This window comes from Cololabis saira, chromosome 8 (assembly GCF_033807715.1).
Source record: "Cololabis saira isolate AMF1-May2022 chromosome 8, fColSai1.1, whole genome shotgun sequence".
Taxonomy (NCBI): Eukaryota; Metazoa; Chordata; class Actinopteri; order Beloniformes; family Belonidae; genus Cololabis; species Cololabis saira.
In genome coordinates this window covers 37,091,320-37,117,087 of record NC_084594.1, presented here as the reverse complement: position 1 = coordinate 37,117,087, position 25,768 = coordinate 37,091,320, and the positions used below count along the sequence as shown (strand labels likewise).

Genomic DNA, 25,768 nt, shown 5'->3' with positions numbered 1-25,768 from the left:
TTTATTAATCAGAGGAAACGGGGAACATGTGTGAAGTTTGAGATCGCTGAACACTGTGACTCTTTCAATGGGTTCTATTTGTATTTTCACTGTTCTACCACTACATTTTGTGTGTACGCATGGTCGGAGTTGTGCTTACATTTACACGCGTTCCTGCGTACAGGTACATGTTGATAAATTCCATACTTTGCGTGGGAATGTTCATACGAACACTTTACGCACATATCTGTGCGTACGAACGGTTGATAAATGAGGCCCCAGGTGTCTAATACTTCAGTCCTAGAAGCATCCCATAGACTGTTGAACACTGTTGATCGATGCTGCTGCAACATGCATAGTAAAGTGTCCACCAAGTATAACATTTGGTCAACTGTTCTTACTATTTCAGGACGCTTTGTAGTCATCCACTTATATATGTAGATATTGGCTTAGACAACAACATGCAGAGCATCTGTTCATCTCAATCAGTCTTCAAAAGTATCAAATTGTTGTATTTGGTATCAGATATTGACTGCGCACTTCTGTACTATCACTCATGATGGTACTTAAGATGCTGCATGATAATAAATGAACCTTTTGTCATGCGGAGGTCAAAGCTCCGATTCAGCTATAAATAATCTCCAGACATGACTGGTGTACAGACACTCCAGCAGCTGCCCAGCAGCCATGGCTCTTGGAAGCCAGTGCATGTCTGTGCAGGCTGGTCCTATCATTCATTTCTCGACTTGGGTTGCCTGTAGATGACGGCAGATTATGTGCAGTGTCGATAAATGTAAGAGGCTCATATCGCTGCTGACCTTGGTCTCTGCCAAGCTTCCCCTCACCCTTCCCCCACACAACTATTCAACCAAGAAGATGGCAAAAGGCCTTAATTAAAGAAGTTTCATCTCCTTCACTGAATTGTTCCATCTGTCCTTCTCAGAGGTGTGTTGTGACCAGAAACATTAAATATCAAAATCTCAATATTTTGCTCAATCTAATGCATTGCTCTACATATACATATTTGCAATTATTTGTGCAAGAACAGTGAGATTTATTTAATATGATGTGATAGCTGGTAAAAATGAGTCTGAATGTCTGTTCTATGCCTACATTTGTTGAATTCAGTGCGTCTTCCAAAGACTCAAAAGACTCTACCAAAACAGCTTGTGAAATGTTTTTACATTCAGACGAAATTGGTATTTTAACAGTCAGTAAATGATATATCACTGTCGGGCTTATACAAGAAATGACTGGGATCAGTCATATCCAAAGTGATTGTTTATCAGTTTTTTGTGTTTATGTCATCTTCCCTGGTTTCTGATGTTAGATTTTCTCAAGAAGTCCAGGTTTTATTTTGCTTAGTCTTTACTAAGGTCCTTCAATAACATTTGAGAAAAGATAGACTCTTTGTGTAAAAGATTCTTTTGTAGTTTTGTAGGGACTTTCACTTTGAGACTTTATTCTAAATTTAATTGTAAAAGGAAATAAAATCACTTTCAAACGACTTGAAATATAAATTGACACAAGACAGCAAAAGACATTTCATCTCTAGTACTGGTAAACTGTCAGATACGGTAGCAGTGAACAATCAAACCTCTCTCACGTGAGTGAGGCAAAAAATCCTATCTGTAAAATGATCAAAAAATTGATCCCTCCACTTTGCAACTCATTAATGCCTAACTGATCTTGTTAACACATAGTATAGTAATTTTTGTCCAAAAGCAATATAACATTTATTGGGTATCCATAAAAATATAATTATTTGAGTGAAGAAATTTCTATTTTGTTCTTACAAGAGAGTACATTTTTCAGATAGGGAGTTTTGTCTTTCACCCATCAATGCTGTGGTGGCCTCTGCCTCTCCCTCGGAAAGTCCACGACCATCTCTTTAGTTTTGAAGACATTTAAGTTCAGATTGTTGTCTCTGCACCATGAAGCTTGCGCTGCCAGCTTGTCCATATAGATAGTTTCATTGTTGTTCTGGATGAGGGCCATCACTTCGTCTGCAAATTTACAATATTGTATAAGGTATAAATGTGAAGTTGTGTAGTGCATATACTTAGAAGTTCAGCCCTTATATATTTCAAAACTTAAACTCTTTACCATGCAAAGACCTTTGAATATAAAAATATTTGTTTTCCACTTGTCTCTCCACCAGTGGCTGCTCCAACTTATATGCAATAATAGCGGAGCTTTGCTGCAGAGCATTTTGAGAGTTTTACTCTGCTGGTTCAGCCCAGACCCTCACCAACTCCCGTGTCCAGAGTGAGTTCATAGAGGGACAACATTAGCATCAGTGGCTTGAAATGCTCCAGACTATAGATTTATGGCATAAAATATAATGTGTATTTCCATTTACTACAGTTTTGGACTATTTACACAATCCTTTTAATAGAAAACCTATACACTCATTGGCTACACCATAGCTGCACATGTTCAATTGCTTGTTAAAGCAAAAATCTAATCAGCCAATCACATGGAAACAATTCAGTGCATTTAGACATGGTCAAGACAGCTTACTGAACTTCAAACCGAGCAATGAGGAAGAATGAGGGTTTAAGGGACTTTAAATATGGCATGGTTGTGGGTGCCAGACTGGCTGGTCTGAGTCTACTTGGATTTTCATGCACAGCCATCGCTAGGATTTACAGAGAACGGTCCACAAAAACTTAACAAAATATCCAGTGAGTGCCAGCTGTCAGGACAAAGATGCCCTGTTCATGTCACCGGTTAAAAGAAAACAGCCAGATTGGTTTAAGATGATAGAAAGGCAGCAGCAACTCAAATAACCCCTTGTTACAACCAAAGTATGCAGAATGCCATCTCTGAACACACAACACATCAAACTTTGAAGCAGATGGGCTTCAGCAGCAGAAGACCAGACGGGGTACCACTCCTAGGCGCAGGAGTTCTGGGTAAACCCACCAGACATGAACAGGGTCAACGTCTCTTCGGCCCCTTCAGCTGGCGTGGTTCCATTAGACCAGTGGGCTTCAATCCTGGTCCTCGAGATCTATTGTCCTGCATGTTTTAGATGCTACCCTGCATCAGCACACCGTGATACAAGGAGCTGTGTCAAGCACAGAACTGTCCAGACCTTGATAACAAGCTAATGAGGACTGTTATTAAGAATCAGGTGTGTTGAAGCTGGGAAACATCCAAAAAATGTGAGACAATAGATCTTGAGGACCAGGGTTTGTGACCACTGCATTAGACTATAACGCCACACAAGAATCTTTGACTGAACAAGTAACACAACTGACCACGAGGTGGCAGTAAAGTGCATTTTTTGCTGTTCACAAAGAGTCAGCAGCATAAGAGGAGACAAAAAAAGAATAGTGCAGCAAAAGAATGAAGAGAAAAAGAAACAAACCTGGAAGGGACAGAGATGTATCTTGCGTTTATGTTTCCCTACATGGCATACACTGAGTGGTAGCTTTTGAGATAAAAAGAGTTCCGAGAGGATTTCCTGAGGGCTGAGTGGGAAGGAGAAGACAATAATTGTTCAAAGAATTGTTCTGCTTGAATTGAGAGCAGAAGAAAGAATCTGCTGTCAAAGACAAAGGTGAATTGTGAGTTAAATAATTTTACTTACACATTTTTTCTTAATTAGTTCTGATCAGGTGTTGTTGCCACGGACTTGGCTGTAATGTGCAATATACTCATGTTGCAGACTCTCCTGCGACTAATGAGACGTCCCACACCGTCTGTTTGGGCTCACAATAGAAGTGACACGAGGTGGACTGTGGTGGGGCCGACTTTCTCAGACGAACATTGGATACAGAACTTCAGAATTCACAGGAAACCTTTCAGTATCTCTGCAACGACTGGGACCGACACTGTAGAAGCAGGACACAAGCTTTCCTCTATGCGTTCCCCTCAAATAAAGGGTTGCTGTCACCATCTGGAAGCTCACAACCAATTCAGACTACCGCAGCATTGCCCATCTGTTTGGGGTAAACCGCCCAACTGTCTGCAAGTGTTTAAAGGCCTTCTGTTCTGCCACCGAACAAATATTGTTGATAGAAGTGATCAAACTGCCTGATGCTGAAACACTCCAGGAGATGGCCATCTACTTTGAGAACAGATGGAGATTGCCACAAAGTGTGGGCGCCATTGATGATTGTCACATACCAATCTTGGCAGCATCAAGGTATAACACAGAATACTGTAACAAAAAAGGTTGGTATTCTATTGTGCTTCAGGCAGTGGTTGATAGTGAAGGGCATTTTTGGAATGTGTTCTCTGGACTCCCTGGCAGCTTGCACAATGCCAGAACTTTGAGAGAGTCAGGACTGTAGGGGATGGTCGTGGGTTAAGGTATGCTATTCCCTGGCCAGTGTAAAACTATTGGTGGCCTCGACATGGGTTACTACATTTTGAGTGGCACTGCATATCCGCAAATGAGCTGGCTGATGAAACCTTTTGCAGACAATGGGCGCCTCACTGAGCAGCAGTTACAGGACAACATACAAATCAGCAGAGTCCAGGTGGTTGTGGAGAATGCCTTTGGAAGATTGAAGGGAAGTTGGCAATGTCTTCTTAAATAAATGACTGTGAAACTAACTTTTTTAAGTCTATGGTAATGACCTGGGGCCTCATTTATAAAAGAGTGCAAAGGGTCCACACTAAAAGTGCACGTAAAGCCAAAAGCCGAAAATGGCGGGCGGGAAAAAAAAATCTGGATTTATAAAACCGCGTGCATGCACACTTGCACGCACACTTGCACGCACACTTGCAAGCAATGTTCGCTTTATAAATCACAGTCCAGCTGGAAGGTTGCGCAGCTGAATTCGCCTCATATCCCGCCCTCTACACGCCCACTTTTTACCATATATGGGCAATGCAAAGTAGTATTTGCATATGAATGAGCCTGCTGAGCATGCACAGCGGCTTCCTGCAGCCTGTTTGTGCGTCAGGATGAATGAACGTGTCGAGCCACTGTGCCACTAAATTTCACGGAGACTGAGAACGAGATGTTGTTGATGAGGTGGAGGACAGGAAAACAACATTATTTGGTGGTCACAGTAAAAGTAGAAAAAGTATATAAATAGGCTCTGACTTGACTCTAGACTGTTTTGATCCTATAGACCTCCCTGAGCTGACCTCACTTGTTAATAGAGCTAAGTCTACCACATGTATGTTAGACCCCATCCCGACTCAACTATTCAAAAATGTTTTTTCTCTTATTGGTACGACAATACTGGACCAAATCAACCTATCCTTAAGCTTAAGATATATACCACAGATTTTCAAAGTGGCAGTAATTAAACCTTTACTTAAAAAACCTTCTCTTGACCCAGACACCTTAGCTAATTATAGGCCAATTTCTAACCTTCCATTTGTATCTAAAATTCTGGAAAAGGCAGTTTCAAGCCAGTTATGTGACTATTTGTATAGAAATGATCTGTTTGAAGTCTTTCAGTCAGGTTTCAGAATGCATCATAGCACAGAGACAGCACTGGTTCGAGTCACGAATGACCTCCTTATGGCCTCAGATAAGGGACTAGTGTCCATATCGGTTCTACTGGACCTCAGTGCTGCTTTTGACACTGTTGATCATGGCATTTTACTGCACAGGTTAGAGCATGTTGTTGGGATTAAAGGGACAGCTCTACGTTGGTTTAAATCATATCTATCTGACAGATTCCAGTTTGTTCATGTACATGAGTTTTCTTCAGAACAGTCAAGGGTCTGTTATGGTGTTCCGCAGGGTTCAGTGCTAGGGCCAATCTTGTTTAGTTTATACATGCAGCCGTTGGGAAGTATAATCCAGAATCACGGCATACACTTTCATTGTTATGCTGATGATACGCAGGTCTATTTGTCTATGAAGCCGGATGAGACAGAACCGTTAGTTAAACTTCAGGCATGTCTTAGGGACATCAAGGACTGGAGGTCCAGAAATTTCTTGCTTCTAAATTCAGATAAAACAGAGGTTATCATTCTTGGTCCAGAGCACCTTAGGAAGGGATTAGATGGTGTTGCGATGGCTTCCAGTGCAACTGTGAGAAACCTTGGTGTTGTTTTCGATCAGGATTTGTCGTTTAAACCATATGTTAATCAGGTTTGTAAAATAGCGTTTTTCCATCTCCGTAATATTGCAAAAATTAGGAAAATCCTCTCGCAGAGTGATGCAGAAAAACTAGTTCTTGCGTTTGTATCTTCTAGATTGGATTACTGTAATGTGTTGTTAGCAGGATGTCCAAGTAATTCTCTGAATAGGCTCCAGCTGATCCAGAATGCAGCAGCACGAGTGCTGACAGGAATCAGCAGGAGAGACCACGTCTCTCCAGTGTTAGCGTCGCTCCATTGGCTACCTGTAAAATTCAGAATTCAATTTAAAATTTTATTACTTGCATATAAAGCCCAAAATGGCTTAGCTCTGCAGTATTTACAAGATTTGATAGTGCCTTATGTTCCTGGCAGAGTTCTCCGCTCCCAGGGTGCAGGTTTACTCGTAGTTCCTAGAGTATCTAAATGTAGATTTGGAGGGCGGGCGTTCTGCTATCAGGCACCATTACTTTGGAACCAACTTCCAATCTGGGTTAAGGAGGCTGACACCACCTCCACCTTTAAAACTAAACTTAAAACCTTTCTGTTTAGTAAAGCCTATAGTTAATGTTTAGTAAACCTCTAGCTGGTGTTGGTAAATATCTAGGTAGTGTAAACTCTAGTGTGTTAGAGTCAGTAGTCACAGTTGCAGCTATAGAACAAAACTATGATAGTTAGTCTCAAATATAGCTTCGAGGTAGATATGCTGCTATAGGCTTATGCTGCAGGGGGGCACCGACATGATCCGCTGGGCGGTGCCTCTCACCCTTCTTCTCCTCTCCTCTTCCCTTCCTCTCTTCTCCATTACCATTTTTATTTATTATAAATATCTCATAGCTATCATTTTTGTCCATCGTTCCTGTAGTTTCTTGTGCCGGCCCCCCCTTTTTTCTCTTTTGTGCATGTTTGCAGGCTGGAGCCTCGGGAGCCGCGTTCTGGCCTGTGTTCCCGCCCCCCCCCCCCCCCCCCCATCCTCGGTCATCCCGTTGCTGCTTCGACCTGCTTACGTGGATGTCTGCTGTTGCTGCTTCCGCCTGCCTGCAGCCCCCCCCCCTGGTCATCCCGCTGCTGCTTCCACCTGCCACCTGCCTGCTGTGTGTTGTTGACATCCCTGACTCCCCCAGTCTGGCCTTCAGCAGGAGGGTCCCCCCTTATGAGCCTGGTCCTGCTCAAGGTTTCTTCCCTCCTAAAGGGGAGTTTTTCCTTGCCACTGTTTGGCTTAAGGCTTTTCTCCCACTATGGGAGTTTTTACCTGCCATTGTTTATATAATAATTGCTCGGGGGTTTATGTTTATGTTTATGTTTATGTTCATGTTCTGGATCTCTGGAAAGCGTCTAGAGACAACATCTGTTGTATTAGACGCTATATAAATAAAATTGAATTGAATTGAATTGAATTGAAATAGTATAAAATAAAGCGATTGAGTGGCAGCACGGCGTTGCTGTGCTAAACGCCGTGAGTGCCCCGGCGCAACAGGGGGGACATGTCCCCCTGTCTTTTCAAAATCATGTTTTTGTCCCCCCCACTTTTTACAGTTTAGAAACTAGCGGTAGGCTCAGCCTGTAATTGCAAATCATCTAGACACTGTGCGAAGGCGATGCGAGAACAGCCCGGCAGCCCGGCACCCCCCTCCTCCCCTCCTCCCCTCCTCCCCTCCTCCCCTCCCCTCTCCCCTCAGTGCTGCTCAAGGCTGATTTATGGTTCCACGTCACACCAACGCAGAGCCTACGGCATAGGTGCGCGTCGCCGCGTACCCTACGGCGTAGGCTCTGCGTCGTTTTAACGCAGAACCATAATTTAGGCTTACACCCGCACGTAAAGGTTTCATGCGCGCATAAAATTCATTATATACTGTATTTGCTGCTGGGTCTGTGGCTTGTGTTCGATATCAAGTTAAAAATGAGAGTGAGAGAAGGCTTCAAGAGGCGACGCTTTTTAATTAATTAATAATTTTATTTAGAATTAATATTTTGATTGAACTACTTCTAAGAATAAGCATGTGATTAAATCATTCTGCAAATATACATTAAAAGTGCTGTTGGGTGAAAAAACAACTATTTAACTCCACCAAAATCCTGTATGATTTCAGATGGTTGCATCATCTAAAACAATGAAGTTGAAATTATCTGACAACCTATTCAGAGACAAAAAATGCTTCAAAAACGTTTAGTTATTATTACGCAAAGGTATCACCTGGTACAAAAATACACACAGCTCTCCATTCATTATCAAATCCTTTCCCGCTGTCTTACACACACGTACAGACACACAAAAATGTACATATATATTATATATATATATATATATATATATATATATATATATATATATATATATATATATATATATATATATATAATATATGTATAATATATATATATATATACTACAAATTCCCAGCTTGGGATAAATAAAGTCTGTCTATCTATCTATCTATCTATCTATCTATCTATCTATCTATCTATCTATCTATCTATCTATCTATCTATCTATCTATCTATCTATCTATCTATCTATCTATCTATCTATCTATCTATCTATCTATCTATCTATCTATCTATCTATCTATCTATTCATCCATCCATCCATCCATCCATCCATCCATCCATCCATCCATCCATCCATCCATCCATCCATCCATCCATCCATCCATCCATCCATCCATCCATATATATAATGTACATATTTACATATGTATAATGTACATATATCTAATTAACCTATTTTTTAATCTCCTATTTTTTTAATCTCCTAAATCACCTAAAAATTGCTGATTAAAGCCCTCAACTTGAGGTATTTTCCTTTTGATCTCCCACAACAATGCAATGAATTTAAAGATTGATAGTTAACAAAAAAGTGGCTTTACAAAGTCATTAATGAATTTTTTAAACAGACTGGAACAGATGCAGTCCTAGCCCTTTACATCCACTTGGCAGTGCTCCTCCATTTTCACCTCCCCCCCACCTGTCCAGCTACAATGGGAGTCTACCTGCGTATTTAAACACGCCCAAACACAGGGACAGCCAATCAATGTCCACTTGAAGGTGGGACTGACCAATATTTTCCATCCACAACTCAAGCACAAGAAGCCCACCGCACAAACACAGATTTCAAAATAAAGGCAACTTGCAAACAGAAAAAGTAAACTTAAGCGATTAAAAAACATGCGACTACAAGTAATTCCTAATTAACGTACTAATTTGACACCCCTAACAGACATAAATAAATATATATTTAAACACATAATATATATATACATATACATATATACATATAAATACACACACATTATATATATATATATATATATATATATATATATATATATATATATATATATATATATATATATATATATATATATATTAAACGATTACAATTTTTAATCTTAATTAATCCATGATTTCTGTAATTAACTATGCGATTAATTGCGATTAATTTATTCACACATTTTGTGCTGTTCTAAATTACCTCAAGGTATTTTTTTTTTATGTTTTTAATACTGTTAACAACCTGAGAAGTATGGAGCTAGAACAGTCTCATAATTCACAAATGCACAGGACAAGTTTTACAAATGCACAGAACGATTTGCAAATACACACACAGTTTCACACGTGCACAGAACAATTCATACGTGCGTAGGACAAGATACACAAATGTATTTTTGATGCACACACAAATATAACCTGATTTACAAATGTTTTTTTGTCTGTGAGTTGCGCTGGATTTGCGTGTGAGTTTTGAGACTCCTCTGACGTGACTAGATCCACAAATAGGTTTTTTTTTAACACGGAAGGATCTGCAACCAATCAGATTAAAGGGGCGGATACACCTGCTGTTTGAACTGCGTTCGCTTAGAAAAGTGATTAATATTTCGAGTTGGTGGAGTAAAGATAAATAAACATCTACAGGAGATAAAATATAAATAAACAGAATGGAGAGGAGGTCACTGTTCTGATTTTCTTGTGATCCCGGTAAATAAAACAGCGCGATCAGAGATGGTTTGTCGGGCTGTTCAACCAGAGCCGTCGGGAGAGCTCTTAGTCCTGCCGATGCAGCAAATGAGAATGAGAAACAGCGGAGATTTTTATATATTTGCTCCGTTTGGTTTGACTACGTGTTAGATTGTCCCGCTGATTCAGAACCAGACAGACCAGCAGAGAGCTGCTGCGCTGCCTCACGGGGACGAGCAGCAGCGGCCAGGTGGAGCAGCACGCACATGTCAGGAGATTAATTTACCGAAATATCTGGAGTAAAGTCGGTATCAGTCGACTGATAACCGAAGAACCTCTGTATCCAGCTCAGATGTTTGATGATCGGTGGTCTAAACCCCCCACCAGCATCATCACGGCTGCATCTTCCTATGAGCATGACTCTGCACCAGGAATGTGTTGATCTGCCACCACTCTTTTGACACATATTTGTCTCTGTGTGGTGGCGATGTCACATCATGAATGTGAGGATAACAGCTGCTTGTTTCTGACCTCCACGTCTGGTCACTCGCCACTCACGGCCAGAGCCAGAACGAGACCTGCAGCAATATTCACCCCCGTCAACAGGCTCGTTCTCCTGAAAGACACCTGTAGTTCAAATACAGAAATATCTCCGCTGTTTTTCATCAGTTGCTGCATCGGCAGGACTAAGAACTCTCCGGTCTCCTGACAGCTCTGGTTGAACAGCCCGACAAACCATCTCTGATCGCGCTCTGATCGTTTTATTTACCGGGATCACAAGAAAATCAGAACAGTGACCTCCTCTCCATCCTGTTTATTTATCGTTTATCTCCTGTTGATGTTTATTTATCTTTACTCCACCAACTCGAAATATTAATCACTTTTCTAAGTGAACAGCGCTAACGCAGTTCAAACAGCAGGTGTATCCGCCCCTTTAATCTGATTGGTTTAGAGTAAATCGTCCCCCACGTGGGGTGCGCTCTTATGATTGGCTGGAACAAAGGAAGACATCTGATTGGTTGCAGATCCTTCCGTGTTAAAAAAAACCTATTTGAGGATCTAGTCACGTCAAGGGAGTCTCAAAACTCACACGCTATGGGGGTATTATTGTTCCAATATTATTTGTGTTTGCGTATCTCAATCTGTGTGTGTGTAAAAAGATTTGTGTGTCTGTATTCAGATTTGTGTGTGCGTAAAAAGATTTGTGTGTCTGTATTCAGATTTGTGTGTGCGTAAAAAGATTTGTGTGTCTGTATTCAGATCTGTGTGTGCGTAAAAAGATTTGTGTGTCTGTATTAAGATCTGTGTGTGCGTAAAAAGATTTGTGTGTCTGTATTCAGATTTGTGTCTGCGCAAAAATCAGCCGGGAGCTCTCGATTGGCTGTCTTTGCACACGTGGATTTTGACACACTTCTGCCGCGGCAAATCTGTAAAAAGATCCGTGTGTAAAACGATTTGTCCGTATCTTTTGCTTTGCCCAATTCTAGTATATATATATATATATATATACATATATAAAATCCAACACAGAGGTTTAAAAACCCCTTCTAACATTAAAAAATAAATAAAAAAAAAAAAAAGAAAATATATATATATATATATATATATATATATATATATATATATATATGTATATATATATATATATATGTATATGTATATATATGTATATATATATGTATATATATATATGTATATATGTATATATATATATATATATGTATGTATATATATATATATATATATATATATATATATATATATATATATATATATATATATATATACATATATATATACATATATAAAATCCAACACAGAGGTTTAAAAACCCCTTCTAACATTCAAAAAAAAAAAAAATATATATATATTTAAATATACATATATACATATACATATATACATATAAATACACACACATTATATATATATATATATATATATATATATATATATATATATATATATATATATATATATATATATATATATATATATATATATATATATATATATATATATATATATATATATATATATATATATATATACACTAATTGAAAGGTTCTTAATTAGTATATATATATATAGTATATATATATATATATATATATATATATATATATATATATATATATATATATATATATATATATATATATATATATATATATATATACACACACACACACACACACACACACACACGTGTGTACGTCAAAACTGGTGAACGGGTGCCTGCAGGCTGGTGGCGCATTTGCGTGTGTTTCTCTCCCGCGTCACCAGTGGGCGCTTCCTCCTGCGCATAAAGGCAGCAGAGCCCGGGGACGCGCGCAGTGCGAGTCTCCGCTCCGCGGCACCGCTGTCCTCTCTTCTCCGCTCACGGGCATCATCTGGTGGAGTACAGGCAGAGGGGCTCGAGGAACACTCCGGCGTGGCGCGCATCGCCCCGCAGCCACATATCTCACTTTTCACTGTGGAATTAACGGAGGAACTGATCAGTGTCGGTCCCGTCTTCACACATCAAGTGAGCACAATTTAAGGCTTAAGCGCTCTCACTGTTGGAGAAGAGAACACCTTCTTTCCTCTCTTTCTTCACCCTCACCCTCCCTTTTTTCTTTTTTTTTTTTTTACCTTTGCTAAAGAAAATAGTTGCAGTAAAAATGTGAGTGAGACAGCACATCTGACGGATCTTTGATTTGAGTTATCATCAAAGCTCGTTAATGAAGAGGAAAAAAAAACAGCAACCTAGAACCAGTAAGTGTCCAGTCGGGGATCATCACTGCATACTTCAATGTTATTTTTGGTTGTCTTAATTGTATTGCATGCACGTGAAAACCTATGCATTTGCTTTGCGGGGTAAAGGTTACCTCATGTGACACAGAAACAATTAAAAATAAAATTCCACTGGCAAGATGCATTTAGCCACATTTGTACAGGGCCATTGGGTCAGGGTGTGCATGCAGATAGTGCTACCGTGCTCATAATGATGTGCACGCTGCATTTGCTTGGTCCTTCTGGGATTTTCACTGTGGGGGCTCTTTTCCTCCATCTGGGACAGAGTCCAGATGGTGCTGCTGTGCCGTTACTGACAGAGCAACAGCACCAGGACTGGCAAAGTTGTTTAAAACAATTAGCCTCAGAGAAACAGAAAGTGAGATCAACGGAGTTGTTAACACATCAGATGTGATGTTAAAATTTACTTAACGGTATCTAACACTACAACAGTCAGATATCGTTGCTTCTCTATCAAATCTCAGGGTGCAGTAATAATACAAACCCACAGGGGATATTGATTAAAGAGATAACTTGTATAGCTCAGCTCAACTCTTCTTTATTGGGGAAAAAACAAATATTTCCCTGCCACTGGTCTGCACACAAGTATTCCCTTTCTTTCCCGCCCAGATGGACCAAACTGTGAAGGGGAAATGCAGCCGGCTGCATCTTCAAAGCAATCTACTATTCAGCAGGGTATTGCCATCATTCTCCCCTCTATTCATATTTATTTATAGATCCCTTTGCACATATTTTGAGAATAACAAGCAGTCGCCAGATGAGCAGTGAAACATGTCTTTGAAGCCATGCAGTGAGTTATTTTCTAATGCAGCAACATCCAGCATGGCAATGCAGAGGCTGTGTTTGTACCGTTTCACCATTTCCTTTCAAAAGCTCTTTTTGATTGAACCAGATAGGCAATTATATCCTCCATCCATTTAGTTGCCCATAAACGTGTGTGAAATAAATCGACGACAATCAAAAAAGTAAAACGCCAATGCAGCTGAAAGCCCCCCCCGGCCCGAACCTCCAGCCCGGTTTGTGGCCGTGTCTCTGACGGGGGTCTGGGGTTGTGCTCGGCTGACGATGGCGCGCAGAGAGAGGTAGCAGCTTCCCTCTCTCACGCGCTCCTGTCCGTGTTGGCATCAGCTGAGGGGTGCAGGAGTGTTTCACACTGAAGAGAGTCACAGGGGCCACGCTGTCTTCCAGGGATTCAGTGAGTTCTCACATGGAAATGCCCAGCTGTGTGTCCGCCCGGCGACCTGGCCAGATGTTTAAAAAAAACCTGCAACTTTCTAGCTCAGCTTTGTGTTTGAGTGGCAAAGCCTCACTCACGGTTCCCTGAATTATTGCTTTTCACTCGATTGACGCTTCAAAGTTTATAATTATTGCTTCATGCTGCAATCAGAGCTGGCCCTGGTCACCGTTCTAACCTTGCCATCTCATTGATGTGTTAATCAGTCGTGCTGTGGCTCCACCTTGGTTTTAATCTTTTCATTCTGCTTCAATGAAAGTGGAAAAATCATCCCAGGAACGATTATTCTCGCACCCAGTTCATTCATGAGTGTTAACAGCTGTTTGGACCAGGTCGAAGCAGGCAGTTACATAAAACGATGCTTTATTTCAACCATAATGCATTATTTTGCCAAGAGAAGCATTACTCACTCACGCAGGAGCCTCAGTCATGGCACACTAAATACCAAATAATTACCCATCAGCTGTTTCTTATTTTCTTTTGGCCCGATAGCAGCCTAATTTGATAAAACAACAGCAATGATTATTCTCTAGGTAATTTACTATATTTATTTTTACATTTTTCATTTTCAGTTGCGAGAGTTATGAGAAATAAACAAAGAGGACTCTCCATGAGAGTATGTAAGGAGACATCTGTCATGTCAGCCGTGCATTCGAGTCTACCTTGGCTGGCAGCTCCTCGTCTCCCAGGTTCTCTTATTGAGTGATTGGAAGGAGATGGCAGCAGATAGTCTGAGGAAGAAAAAACAAAAACCAACATGGGCGTGAATGCATCACATGCTGCAGTGGATCTACACCTACTGAAACTCTGATATTCATTTTGGACAGAATAACTTTTACTTGATTTTCCGGCGTGATCTCCGGTGCCTGTGCTGCTTGTGTATACTGCATGAAATCTAAATGCAGACCGTGTGCAGCCCTTTTATGGAAACTCTCATTTCCCCCTTTCCCCCCTGCCTTATTAGATTCTTTAGCAATTATGCTGCCCTCGAGAGGGGGAAATGGATGCCTTTAACCACCTCTCCTATCAATTATGTGCCAAGCAACAGTCTCACTAACCAAAAAGTCATCTCATTTACTCTGGAATGCATTTAGTCGCAGACTTTCATTAGGTTTAGCTTCTACGGATGTGAAAGTGTGATGCTTCGCTGCATATAGCCAATCTTTTGCTCATCATTTCAGCAAAGAAAGCTGAAGGATGCAAACGAAATGCCACCGCGTCCCTGTTGTTACAAATCCCGGCCGGAAAGAGTCACTTTTAGTTTTCTGTGCCCAGAATAATGCATTCCTCATCTCTCAAATCTGATGAGCATCAGGTTATGCTCAATTGTAGCTTTTTGAATGTTAGAAGGGCTTTTTAAACCTCTGTGTTGGAATATATATATATATATATATATATATATATATATATATATACTAATTAAGAACCTTTCAATTAGTAGTATTTCGAGAGTAATGTCTTTTCTTAGATGCGCGCATGCACGCACATAAAAGTCGTTTTCTATGGCGCATGTTTTTAATTTAGAAACAAGTATGCAAAAATAAATAGGTGCCCGTGGGTTTACAGGCTGTGTAACGACGCCAGCGCGGTGATAAACATCTATTTTATAAGTTGAGACGATGTGCCAGGGATAACGTAAGTTTCAAAGGAAGTCTTTCAACGAGATTTTCTTTTCACGAGCTCGAAGCTTGTAGGACTCCGGTCTGGAATACGGAGGGCATTTAACGCTGCACTCAGACTGAAAAATGCAGCACACATTTTCTTTCTCATGTATAATCTGAGAGCGTGTAATCCAATGTGATGGGTTTTTCAACTGGCAAAACGCCCCCTAAATTTTGAAAGACACCAGGAAATCCACTCTGAATCTGGCTGTGCCCGCGTTTATACAAGATGAACAATTACTGGCACCAAGACAGCCGAGTCATGCCAACGCAAGCCATTAAATTACGATTGAGCAAATGGCGCCATTTCCCTTCTCTGCAGCCTCTTCTGTGCTTCACAGAAGCTCTGTAAGATTATGTAGCGGGGGCTTTATGTTAAACAGTAGGCACAAACCTAGCAAACAAGTTGGTGACACAAGTAAGTGGTTGGTATGTAGGTCTCATTCAAGAATTTCAAAGATAGCTTTAATCCACACAACAGGGTTGTGTTGTAAGGATGAGGGGTGGGCTGAATTCTTAATCCTAAAAGGCATATCATTCTCCTCTTACTGTGATGTAGGTCAGAGCTCAAGCAAAGCCCCTTCTGTGCCACTGAATTGCACCGTTAGAGGCTCTATTCCATCTCTGCATAAGAAACGTTTCGGTGTACATTTATTCATTTATCTGTGACTTGAACGGTAAATCACAGCAGGTCCTATCAGCACACTGACACCGAGAGACAACAGGCAGAGTATAGTTAGGTCAGGTTTTTTTCGGTCATGATGGGGACGTTTTAGTTGACAAGTACGGTATATAAATAACTGCCGACAATTTCATTTTTTGTTTGTTTTTATGACATAATATTTCATATTACAAAAAACGTTGAATTTATTTGCCATATATTGTGGGGGATCATAATTCTGTCTGCCTTTTATGCATTGTAAGAACAATACAGGACTGTCTCAGAAAATTAGAATATTGTGATAAAGTCCTTTATTTTCTGTAATGCAAAAATGTCATACATTCTGGATTAATTACAAATCAACTGAAATATTGCAAGCCTTTTATTATTTTAATATTGTTGATCATGGCTTACAGCTTAAGAAAACTCAAATATCCTATCTCAAAAAATTAGAATATTCTGGGAATCTTAATCTTAAACTGTAAGCCATAATCAGCAATATTAAAATAATAAAAGGCTTGCAATATTTCAGTTGATTTGTAATGAATCCAGAATGTATGACATTTTAGTTTTTTTAATTGCATTAAAGAAAATAAAGGACTTTATCACAATATTCTAATTTTCTGAGACAGTCCTGTAGTGTTGTAGATTGGCTGTTTGAAAGAGCGCAGACTTAACCTCCCCAAGTTTAAAACTGGACCCTTCACTACTGAGTGAAGATGCCTTTTACTTTATTAGCAGCCTGTTAATAACTCAAGCCTCCACGTCTTTGCATTTACAATGTTTTTTGCATCGTGACAGCAAGATATTGTTTATTTAACAGGGAGTTATCTTCTAGTGTTGGGATGAAGCAGTCAAATTCAAATAAAAGCATATTCTGCTGACATTAGTCGACTATTAGATTTCCTGTCCTCGTTCCACGTATTTATGGTGTCATATATTTGCTCTGTAAACAAGCATCTGAGTGATGGAGCTGCATAGTCAGCAAGAAGACTTCTTTATCCACGATTTTTCCATTCATTATGTTAACTACCAAGTGCTTCCTCATATGGCATCACAGAGGGGTTTTGCATCGGCAAGAGTTTGCCAGTTTTCTCCCGTCTGTATCGGAGAAAAACAGGAGCCTGGTTTTGAAAGAGCAGCAGGGTCTGCAGCTGGTGAGAGTGACAGCACATGTTTAAGTATTTGTGCTGCATTTGCTGCAAATTAGTATTTCTTTTCTAATTTTTCTCACGTCAGGTTGGTAGTTGGAATTTTACATCAAGCATCCGGCTTACCCTCGTCACTGTACATTTGTACTCAGAGTTTCATCCTCACCGTGAAATTGTGTGATCAGACACCCTCCAACTCTGAGAAATCCCAGCTATTCCTGGGTTTGGCCTTGATAAATACTTCCTAACGCGACAGGACTCAAATTATGAATATATAACTTTTAAGTTAGGTTGGTTATATTCTGCTCTTTTAGTTTGAGGTAGTCTAACTGACCCCATACACCCTCTCAGCAGTGCATTCCAGCTTTTAAAATGATGTTACTTCCAATTTTCCTGTTTAATAGGGAATCATAATGTCAAACGCAAATATGAAGACGACCTAATTTGAAAATGTACCCTCTTTAAACCTTATTACAGGAATAAATAATTGCATGTTTCTCAATGTCATGCTGCCAAACACAGTAATGGACAGTGTTCATGGCATGGTTAATAGCTCAAATCCCTGCAGCAAATTGAGCTGAGGACTATTCTTACAGGCGCAGTAGACTAGAAAACGGAGCTGGATGGACATTTAAAGGAGTAACTACCTACGTAATAGTACAGGATGACAGATTTTCTCTCTGATTTAGCATTGTAGTTTTTTTATGTCTGTCAGCTGCTCAGTTTTCACTGTTTGAGCATTTCACGTTCTAGTATTTCTGTATTTGTATTGATCTCACAGACAATGATTTTTTTCATGTGAAAGTCAAAGTGCTCATTTCGCTTAATGGCCCACTAAACCCCCTGTGAAAGTACGAGGTGATATTTTGTGGGGTATTGCTACGCAGTCTGTCAGTTCCCATTAATAGTTGAATAGGAGAGAAAAGTATTTTTTGAGGTCAATCATTTGTATTTTCTCTCCTCTTTAAAGCTGCAGAAATGAGCTTGTTAGGTAGAATGACTAACAGAGAACCGTAAAAGAAAACACGCTCCGACAGCTGTTTCTTCTTCTGTGGCACCTGAAAAGTCACGACCAACTTGTGTACCCTTGGATTTTTGTCTGCTTCTGATTTTCTACCCATCACATCTCACTCTCTCAAGGTTCACTTTCTCTTCTAAAGCACAGCAACTCAAAAACAATAAAAACCATTTATGTAACTTGCTTGTGTTGCAATCATGTTGTTTTTGCTGTTGAATGCTTGTCATATTTGGATCAAAATGTCACGTTTTAATCTCATCCGTAATTACTTTCTCTCCAGATTAAATTCCTCTATTCAAGGGAGACCATTCTATTCACAAGCAATTGGATGAGTCGCATTCGCCCTCGGCAACTAAGAATGATGTTACCATGGAAACAAATTGTTCTGCTATCAATCACAGGATGCCTTGCAGGTAAGACATTTTAGTACATTTTATTTTTCGGTTTCATTACATAATATGCAATTTGTTATGGTGGTTTATGTCATCATTGCATGTCTCTGATGAAATGTGTTTTCCTAAGTATGTATTTGTGATAGATGAATATTCCTGTGACTGTTGAGTTTTTTTCCATACTCTACATTTCTGTTCTCTAAATAAAAGTCTAGGGAAGAAGCATTTTTATAGAATATGTATGCTTTTGTGAAAGACTGGACTCCTGGTTCACTATGATGTCTATAAAGAGAGACTTCACAGATATAATCTCCAACTGAGGAATGCAAGGGAATCCTTCTCTTCTGAAATCATCAACAAAAACATCAATAACAGTCGTGTCTTGTTTGCTGCTGTGGGCGATTAACAAATCCTCCTGTGTCAGGAGCATCTGAACTCCACTCTTCAAGGGCCTGCAATCAATTTACCAACGGAAATCCAGAAGATTAGAAAAGCAGTCAATATATATATTGCATCAATATCAACTCCAGGAACAGTGCTGTCTCCAATCAAAACCAATTTGGATAAAATGACCTGGAGGATATTACGGATTATCTAAACTCCCCCTCCTGTTGTCTGGATATTTTAGCCACTGCTTTCTTCAAGAAAGATTTATGATGGCATCTTATCTGATTCAAATAGTAAACTCATCCCTTTTGTCAGGTGTTGTCTCCCAGACCTTGAAGACCTTGAAGTCCTTGAAGACAGCAGTCATCAAACCACTGCTGAAAACGAACAATATGGACAAAGTTGCTAATGCTAAATTACAGACCCATCTCAAATCGTCCGTTCATCAGTAAGGTTATTGTAAACGTTTTGCAGTTAAATACCTTCTTAACTCTGACCATCTTCAAGTCCAGTTTCTGTGGTCACCACAACATTGAGACCACCCTTGTCAAGGTGTTCAACGGCATCCACATAAATACAGACTGTGGAAGAACCACAGTGCTGATATTATTAGGTCTCAGTGCACCGTTGACCGTGGTATACTGTATTACTAGAGCGACTGGAGAATTGGTCTCTCGGGTCTGGATGGTTCAGGTCTGTCTGCTCTGTGTCCCCAGAACCAGAACCAAACATGGAGAAGCAGCATTCAGCTTTGATGCTCCACAGATCTGGAACAAACTTCCAGAAAACTGCAGGAATGCTGAAACCCTCAATTCCTTTAAATCAAGATGAAATGACTCATTAGTTTACAACTGCCTTTGATGAATTATTTAAACTATTCAGAATTTAACTTTAAACTATGTTAATTTAAGTACCAAACTGTAACTGTCGCTTAAAGGAGCTTGAGGCCGGATTGTGGCAAGATTTATGAAAAAAATCTGTATACATTTTAAGTTTTCTAGTAATAATGTCAGATGAAGCGTTCCAAACCAAAAACAATGAGCCCTCTAGTGTATCTCTCCTTTGCCTTGAACAGGCTGTGTGCTGCAAAATGTGCTGCAATTCCGGACCAGAATTTCCCGCGCTGTCCTGCGGATGTGACGTCACATGACGCTGCATGTGTGTTCTCCCCGTTCTCCCGTGCCGGCTTCACTGTTGGCTGCAGTACCCCCGACGGCCGTCGTGGTGAAGGGTGGCGCTAGAGAGTCTCATTTCTTAAAAGGAGCCTCAAGCTCCTTTAAGTATAACTTGTCTTTATTCAGTTACTTTTTTTTTCTCCTCTTCACGTTTCACATTTTCATTGTGTAAAGCACCTTGCCTTGCCTTTGGGATGAGGTGTTAATGACCTCAGAAAAATGTCCTGACCTTAAAGTTCACGCTGATTAATTTGCAGTCATTATTTGCATTAACAGTAGTTTTATGTCCTTAAACATTCCCTGGTGTTCTGCTGTGAATTCCCTGTCCAGTAAGAGGGCAGGGACAACTGGGACTCCATTGCTTTTGCTTTTTATGGACCTTCCTGGTCAATGTCTTGACCTGTGCAGTGAATCCAGTTTTGCATTTGACCAAAGTCTGCCTGCAATTGTGTCTCATCCTACCCTTGCGCGTCCACCTGGGATTCAGGCAGGAGAGACGCTGGCACATACCACAATGTCAGCCCATGTTCAAATGACATTGTAGCTCCCAGTGAATGTTATTCAAATTGGCTCATGGGTAATTCACACATTGTGCCCAAGGGAGCAAGCTCCAAGTGGTTTCACCTTCATGGCGGACATGAGTTTTTAACAAAGCTGCTTCTCTGTGGGTGTAGGTTTTTATTCTGGGATCTGCGAGTGTGACTACAGCACACAACAGCCGTTATCAGGTTGTGAATAACTACGTCGTTATAAGGCATTAGAGACGGTTAAAAAAAAAATATTCAAATTAATAAGATCAGAAACATCAACTGATGAGCTCTTCACATGCATATCTCTTATTTTGATTTAATCTAAAATGCATATTTATGGGTATGTAAATGTATGTAACTGTTTTACTACACATGAAGCCACGAAGAGTTGCTGTGTCACGTCGTTTTGTCCCAACATGTTTCACTTCCTTGAGACATTATTGGTTGAAATCATGTGTAGAACTGCTGGCCACATGCTGCAATCTGTTAACAGTAGGATATTAATTAGTCGTACCCTGGCCGTCTGGTGACGCTGCTTTGATTTAGTACCAGATTGTGTTACACATCCTTTCCTTTTAGGGCGCTGGCAGATGACTGCATCCTTATGGCCCCAATTAACTGGTTCATGTGTAGTATGACATAGATATTCCTAAAATAGATCACTCTACTTTATTTATCAAGCCTGTCATTTGCAAGGAGCCATTAATTACTGAGGAAATATGTAAAAAAAAAAAAAACTGGCCATCTGCATTAGGAAGTGACTTCAGTCATCAGCTGTAGCTATCAGTATATTGTAATTAGACAGATAATTAACACTGGACACCTCTGTGCCATTATATTGCCCAGCCATTTTTGTTGGACTTCATTAAAAACTCTAAAGCAGCTTCTCGGCAAGATATTTTACATAACAATTAAAGTCCTACGGTTATTTAAAACAACTTTTAAAGGACAGAGATATTCAAGGCTTTTTTTGTCTAATTTAGAGGGATCCATGTACAAAACCTTTAACATAGATGTCAGTTGATGCATTGTGTCAGTTGATTGATTGATTAGTTGAAAACAGTCTTTGCAAGATGGCACCAAGGTCAGATCCTCTGCACAGTTGGTGTGTTTTTTTTACCTCTTTTTGTTTGCTCTTTTTCCATAAACCTCTGTGAGCACTGAGCATCAACTCACCACCAGTTTTTAGAAGGTTTCTCAGTTGAGCTCAGTGGCGGTCTCAGATACTACACGATGCAACAACAGCAGCGGTGGACCCGACCGACGCCAAATGAAAAAACCCCTGAAACCAGACTGAGAAGGCAACCATACCAAGCTCCACTTCCCAGAATTTTACTCACCAATGTTCATGGAGGGATAGCAGGTGGTGCTCAGCCGTGTTTCAGGAAGAGTAACCATTAGGCCATCTTTCTTATCCCATAATTCAAACAAGAGCTTACCCAGGAACCTCTGCTCCACCAATCAGGAGGCACTTGATAACATGAACTAGGATGTGTTCTGACACAGCTCAGCCGACGTTGATGTTTGTAGATGTAGTCATTAGCTCTGTTTGTAGGTTGGCAAACCAAATCATCCCCATTTTAATTTCTCATCTGTCACGGTTTGGTTTCAGCTCAGTATATCTGGTCTTGTCTTTCCCTTGCTCCCTGCTGGTCCGTACTGTTTCCTCCCTCGTGTATCTTGTCATGGTTTTGGATTTTTGCTCTTGTGTTTTTGTAAACCCTGCTCTGCAGCGCTTTTCGTTTGGTTTTGGCCTAATAAATCACCTTTTTTGGAACTCTTTCCTCCTGGTCTCTCCTGCGTTTGGGTCCTAATCACCCACTTCGTGAAAGAACGGACCAGCCAGCGTGGTCCCAGCAGGAGATTACATTACACTTGAAGTCTATGACACTTGAAGCCTTCTGTGCCGGTGGTCCTGAAATCACCCCAGCCTGTTCCCATTCCTGTGGCTGTTCCGGTTCCCGAGGTGGTCCCTGGACGCACCCCAGCCTGTCCCTGTTCCTGAGGAGGTTCCGGAAGGGCCCCAGCCAGTCTCCGTTTCCCTGCCACCCCTCAGTCGGCACCCAGCCCCCTGCCAAGGACCCGGCCTGCCCCTCAGCCAGCACCCAGGACTCTGCCTGCCCCTCAGCCGGCCCCAGGCCCCTGCTAAGGACCGTGCTCGCACTCAAGCCAGCACCAAGGTCTTGGCTCACACCACCTCCTGGGACTGTGCTTAAGCTCCAGCCGACGCCCCGAGGGTAGCCCCCTGATATATCTGCCCAGTCCAGAGAGCGCCCCCCGGATCTGTGTCCAGTCCCGAGGGCGCCCCCTGATCTGTGTGTCCAGCCACAATGGTGGCCCCCTGAACTGTCTCCCCGGTCTGCCTGGCCCCGAGGGTGGCCCCCTGAGCTGTCTCACCAGTATGCCCAAGGCCCTGAACTCTGACTGTGTGTTGGACTAATCACCCACTTCGTGACACCATCAGAACCTTCCCTGATCAGCAGCGGTGCCCGTGTCAGTGTGTGATTTATGGGTGGCCCAAGTTTGCTGATGACACAGTAATGTTTGGTTTCATCGCCAACAACGATGAGACAGCCTACAAGGAGGAGGTGGAAAACCTGGAAAGATGGTGCCAGGATAATCACCTCCAGCTGAACATCAGCACAACCAAGGAGATGGTGGTGGACCAAAGCAGCGGTCCGACTCCCCTCATTCCATCAGTGGTGCTCCAGTAGAGAAAGTTAACAGCATCAAGTACATCTTCAGCTCACATACAATCTTACCTGGCCCACCCACGCCCTTGATTAGGTCAGGAAGGCAAAACATTAGCTTTACTACCTGAGACAGGTGAGGAGGTTTAGGGTTTCTTCTGAGCCCCTCAAAAACATTCAGGCTGGTTGCTATTGGGAGCATCTTGACTATGATCATCATGGTTTGGTGACATTACTGCACAAGACTGTAAAGCATTGCATTAAGCATTGCATTAAGCATTCAGATCTGATCTGCTACGCATGGTCTAGGAGTGATTCAGAATAACAAAAAGGCATGTGACAAAAAATCTTGAATTGCAAAGTTGATTGATTATTATTTATATTCGAAGGAACTAATAGAATGACATCTCTTTATACAGGCATATTGGCATCAACCCAAGTAATGCAAACATACAAAGAAATCCAAACATTTATGTCCATAAATTAAGTTATGTGTAATAAAGTGAAATGGCACAGGGAATAAGTATTGAACACATTAAGAAAAGGAGGGGTGAAAAGGTCTGGAAAGCCAAGAAAACAGCTGGAGTTTGTCAGTATTTAGAAAGTTAACCTGTCCCCTATTAGTGCAAAGTAATATCAGCTGGTTTAGTCCTGATTGATGCCTTTTAAAAAGGTTTCTGGTTGCTGGTGGCAAGGTGTTGGACAAGAAGCATTACATGATGGGTAAAAGCAAAGAGCTGTCCAAAGACCTACGCAACCTTATTGTTGCAAAACACACTGAAGACATTGGTTACAGGCGCATTTCTAAACTTCTGAAAATTCCAGTGAGTACCATTGGGGCCATCATCCGGAAGTGGAAAGAACACGGCATCACCATAAACCAGCCACGGCCAGGTGCTCCTCGCAAGATTTCAGACAAATGAGTCAAAACAATCATCGTTAGGGTTCTCCAACAGCCCAGGACCACTTGTGGAGAGCTTCAGAAAGACCTGGAATCAGCAGGTACCGTTGTTTCAAAGAAAACAATAAGTAATGCACTCAACCGCCATGGCCTCCATGCACGCACACCACGCAAGACTCCATTTCTGAAGAAGAAGCATGTTGAAGCTCGTTTGGAGTTTGCGACACAACATTTGGATAAACCCATGACATTCTGGGAGATACATACTCTGGTCAGATGAGACCAAAATTGAACTCTTGGTTCCATAAGACAACATGTTTGGAGGAAAAATGACACCGCACATCACCCCCAAAACACCATACCAACAGTCTAGTTTGGAGGTGGGAGCATCATGGCGTGGGGCTGTTTTTCAGCATTTGGTACTGGTAGACTTCATATCATTGAAGGAATAATGACTGTAGAAAAGTATGGAGACATTCTTGATCAGAATCTGCCGTCATCTGCCAGGCTGCTGAAGATGAAAAGAGGGTGGATGTTTCAGCAAGACAACGATCCCAAGCACACAGCCAAGCTAACACTCAACTGGTTGAAGAAAAAGAAAATAAAGTTGCTAGAATGGCCCAGTCAATCACCAGACTTGAATCCAATTGAAAATCTTGGGAAAGAATTGAAGATCCGGGTTCACAGAAGATACCCCCGGAACCTTGAAGATTTGAAGGTTTGTGTGGATGAATGGGCCAAAATCACACCTGAGCAATGTATTCCACTGGTTTCTCCATACAGGAGGCGTCTTGAGGCTGTGATCACCAACAAAGTTTTTTAAACTAAGTATTAAATAAATTTCAGTAAGCGTGTTCAATACTTATTCCCTGTGCCATTTCACTTTATTGCACATAACTTAATTTATGGACATAAATGTTTGGATTTCTTTGTATGTGTGCATTACTTGAGTTGATGCCGACATCTGGTGAAAATTTCATGTCAATAGCTTGATTAGAAATATGTTTTTTGAGAGAAATGTTGACATGTTCAATACTCATTTTCCCCGCTGTAGTATCAGGTAATGTGTTCTGTTGTCTAGAGGCTTTAACCGAGAAAGTGGATTGTCCAAGAGTTGAATAGCAAAATACGACACAATCAATTCTGCCAATATTAGACAAAGTCTAATAAACAGATACATTA

At 40.8% G+C, this 25,768-nt stretch overlaps 1 protein-coding gene across 1 annotated transcript in view; it reads left to right on the top strand.

Moving 5' to 3' along the window:
- The first annotated feature begins 12,437 nt into the window (after nt 1-12,437).
- Nucleotides 12,438-25,768, top strand: part of cntn3b (contactin 3b) — an 81,655-nt gene continuing 68,324 nt past the window's right edge. Inside the window, exons 1-2 of the mRNA XM_061727937.1 lie at nt 12,438-12,747; nt 18,792-18,924. Of these exons, the coding sequence (XP_061583921.1) occupies nt 18,840-18,924 (85 nt within the window). The 5' untranslated portion in view covers nt 12,438-12,747; nt 18,792-18,839. The remainder of the gene's footprint in view (nt 12,748-18,791; nt 18,925-25,768) is intronic.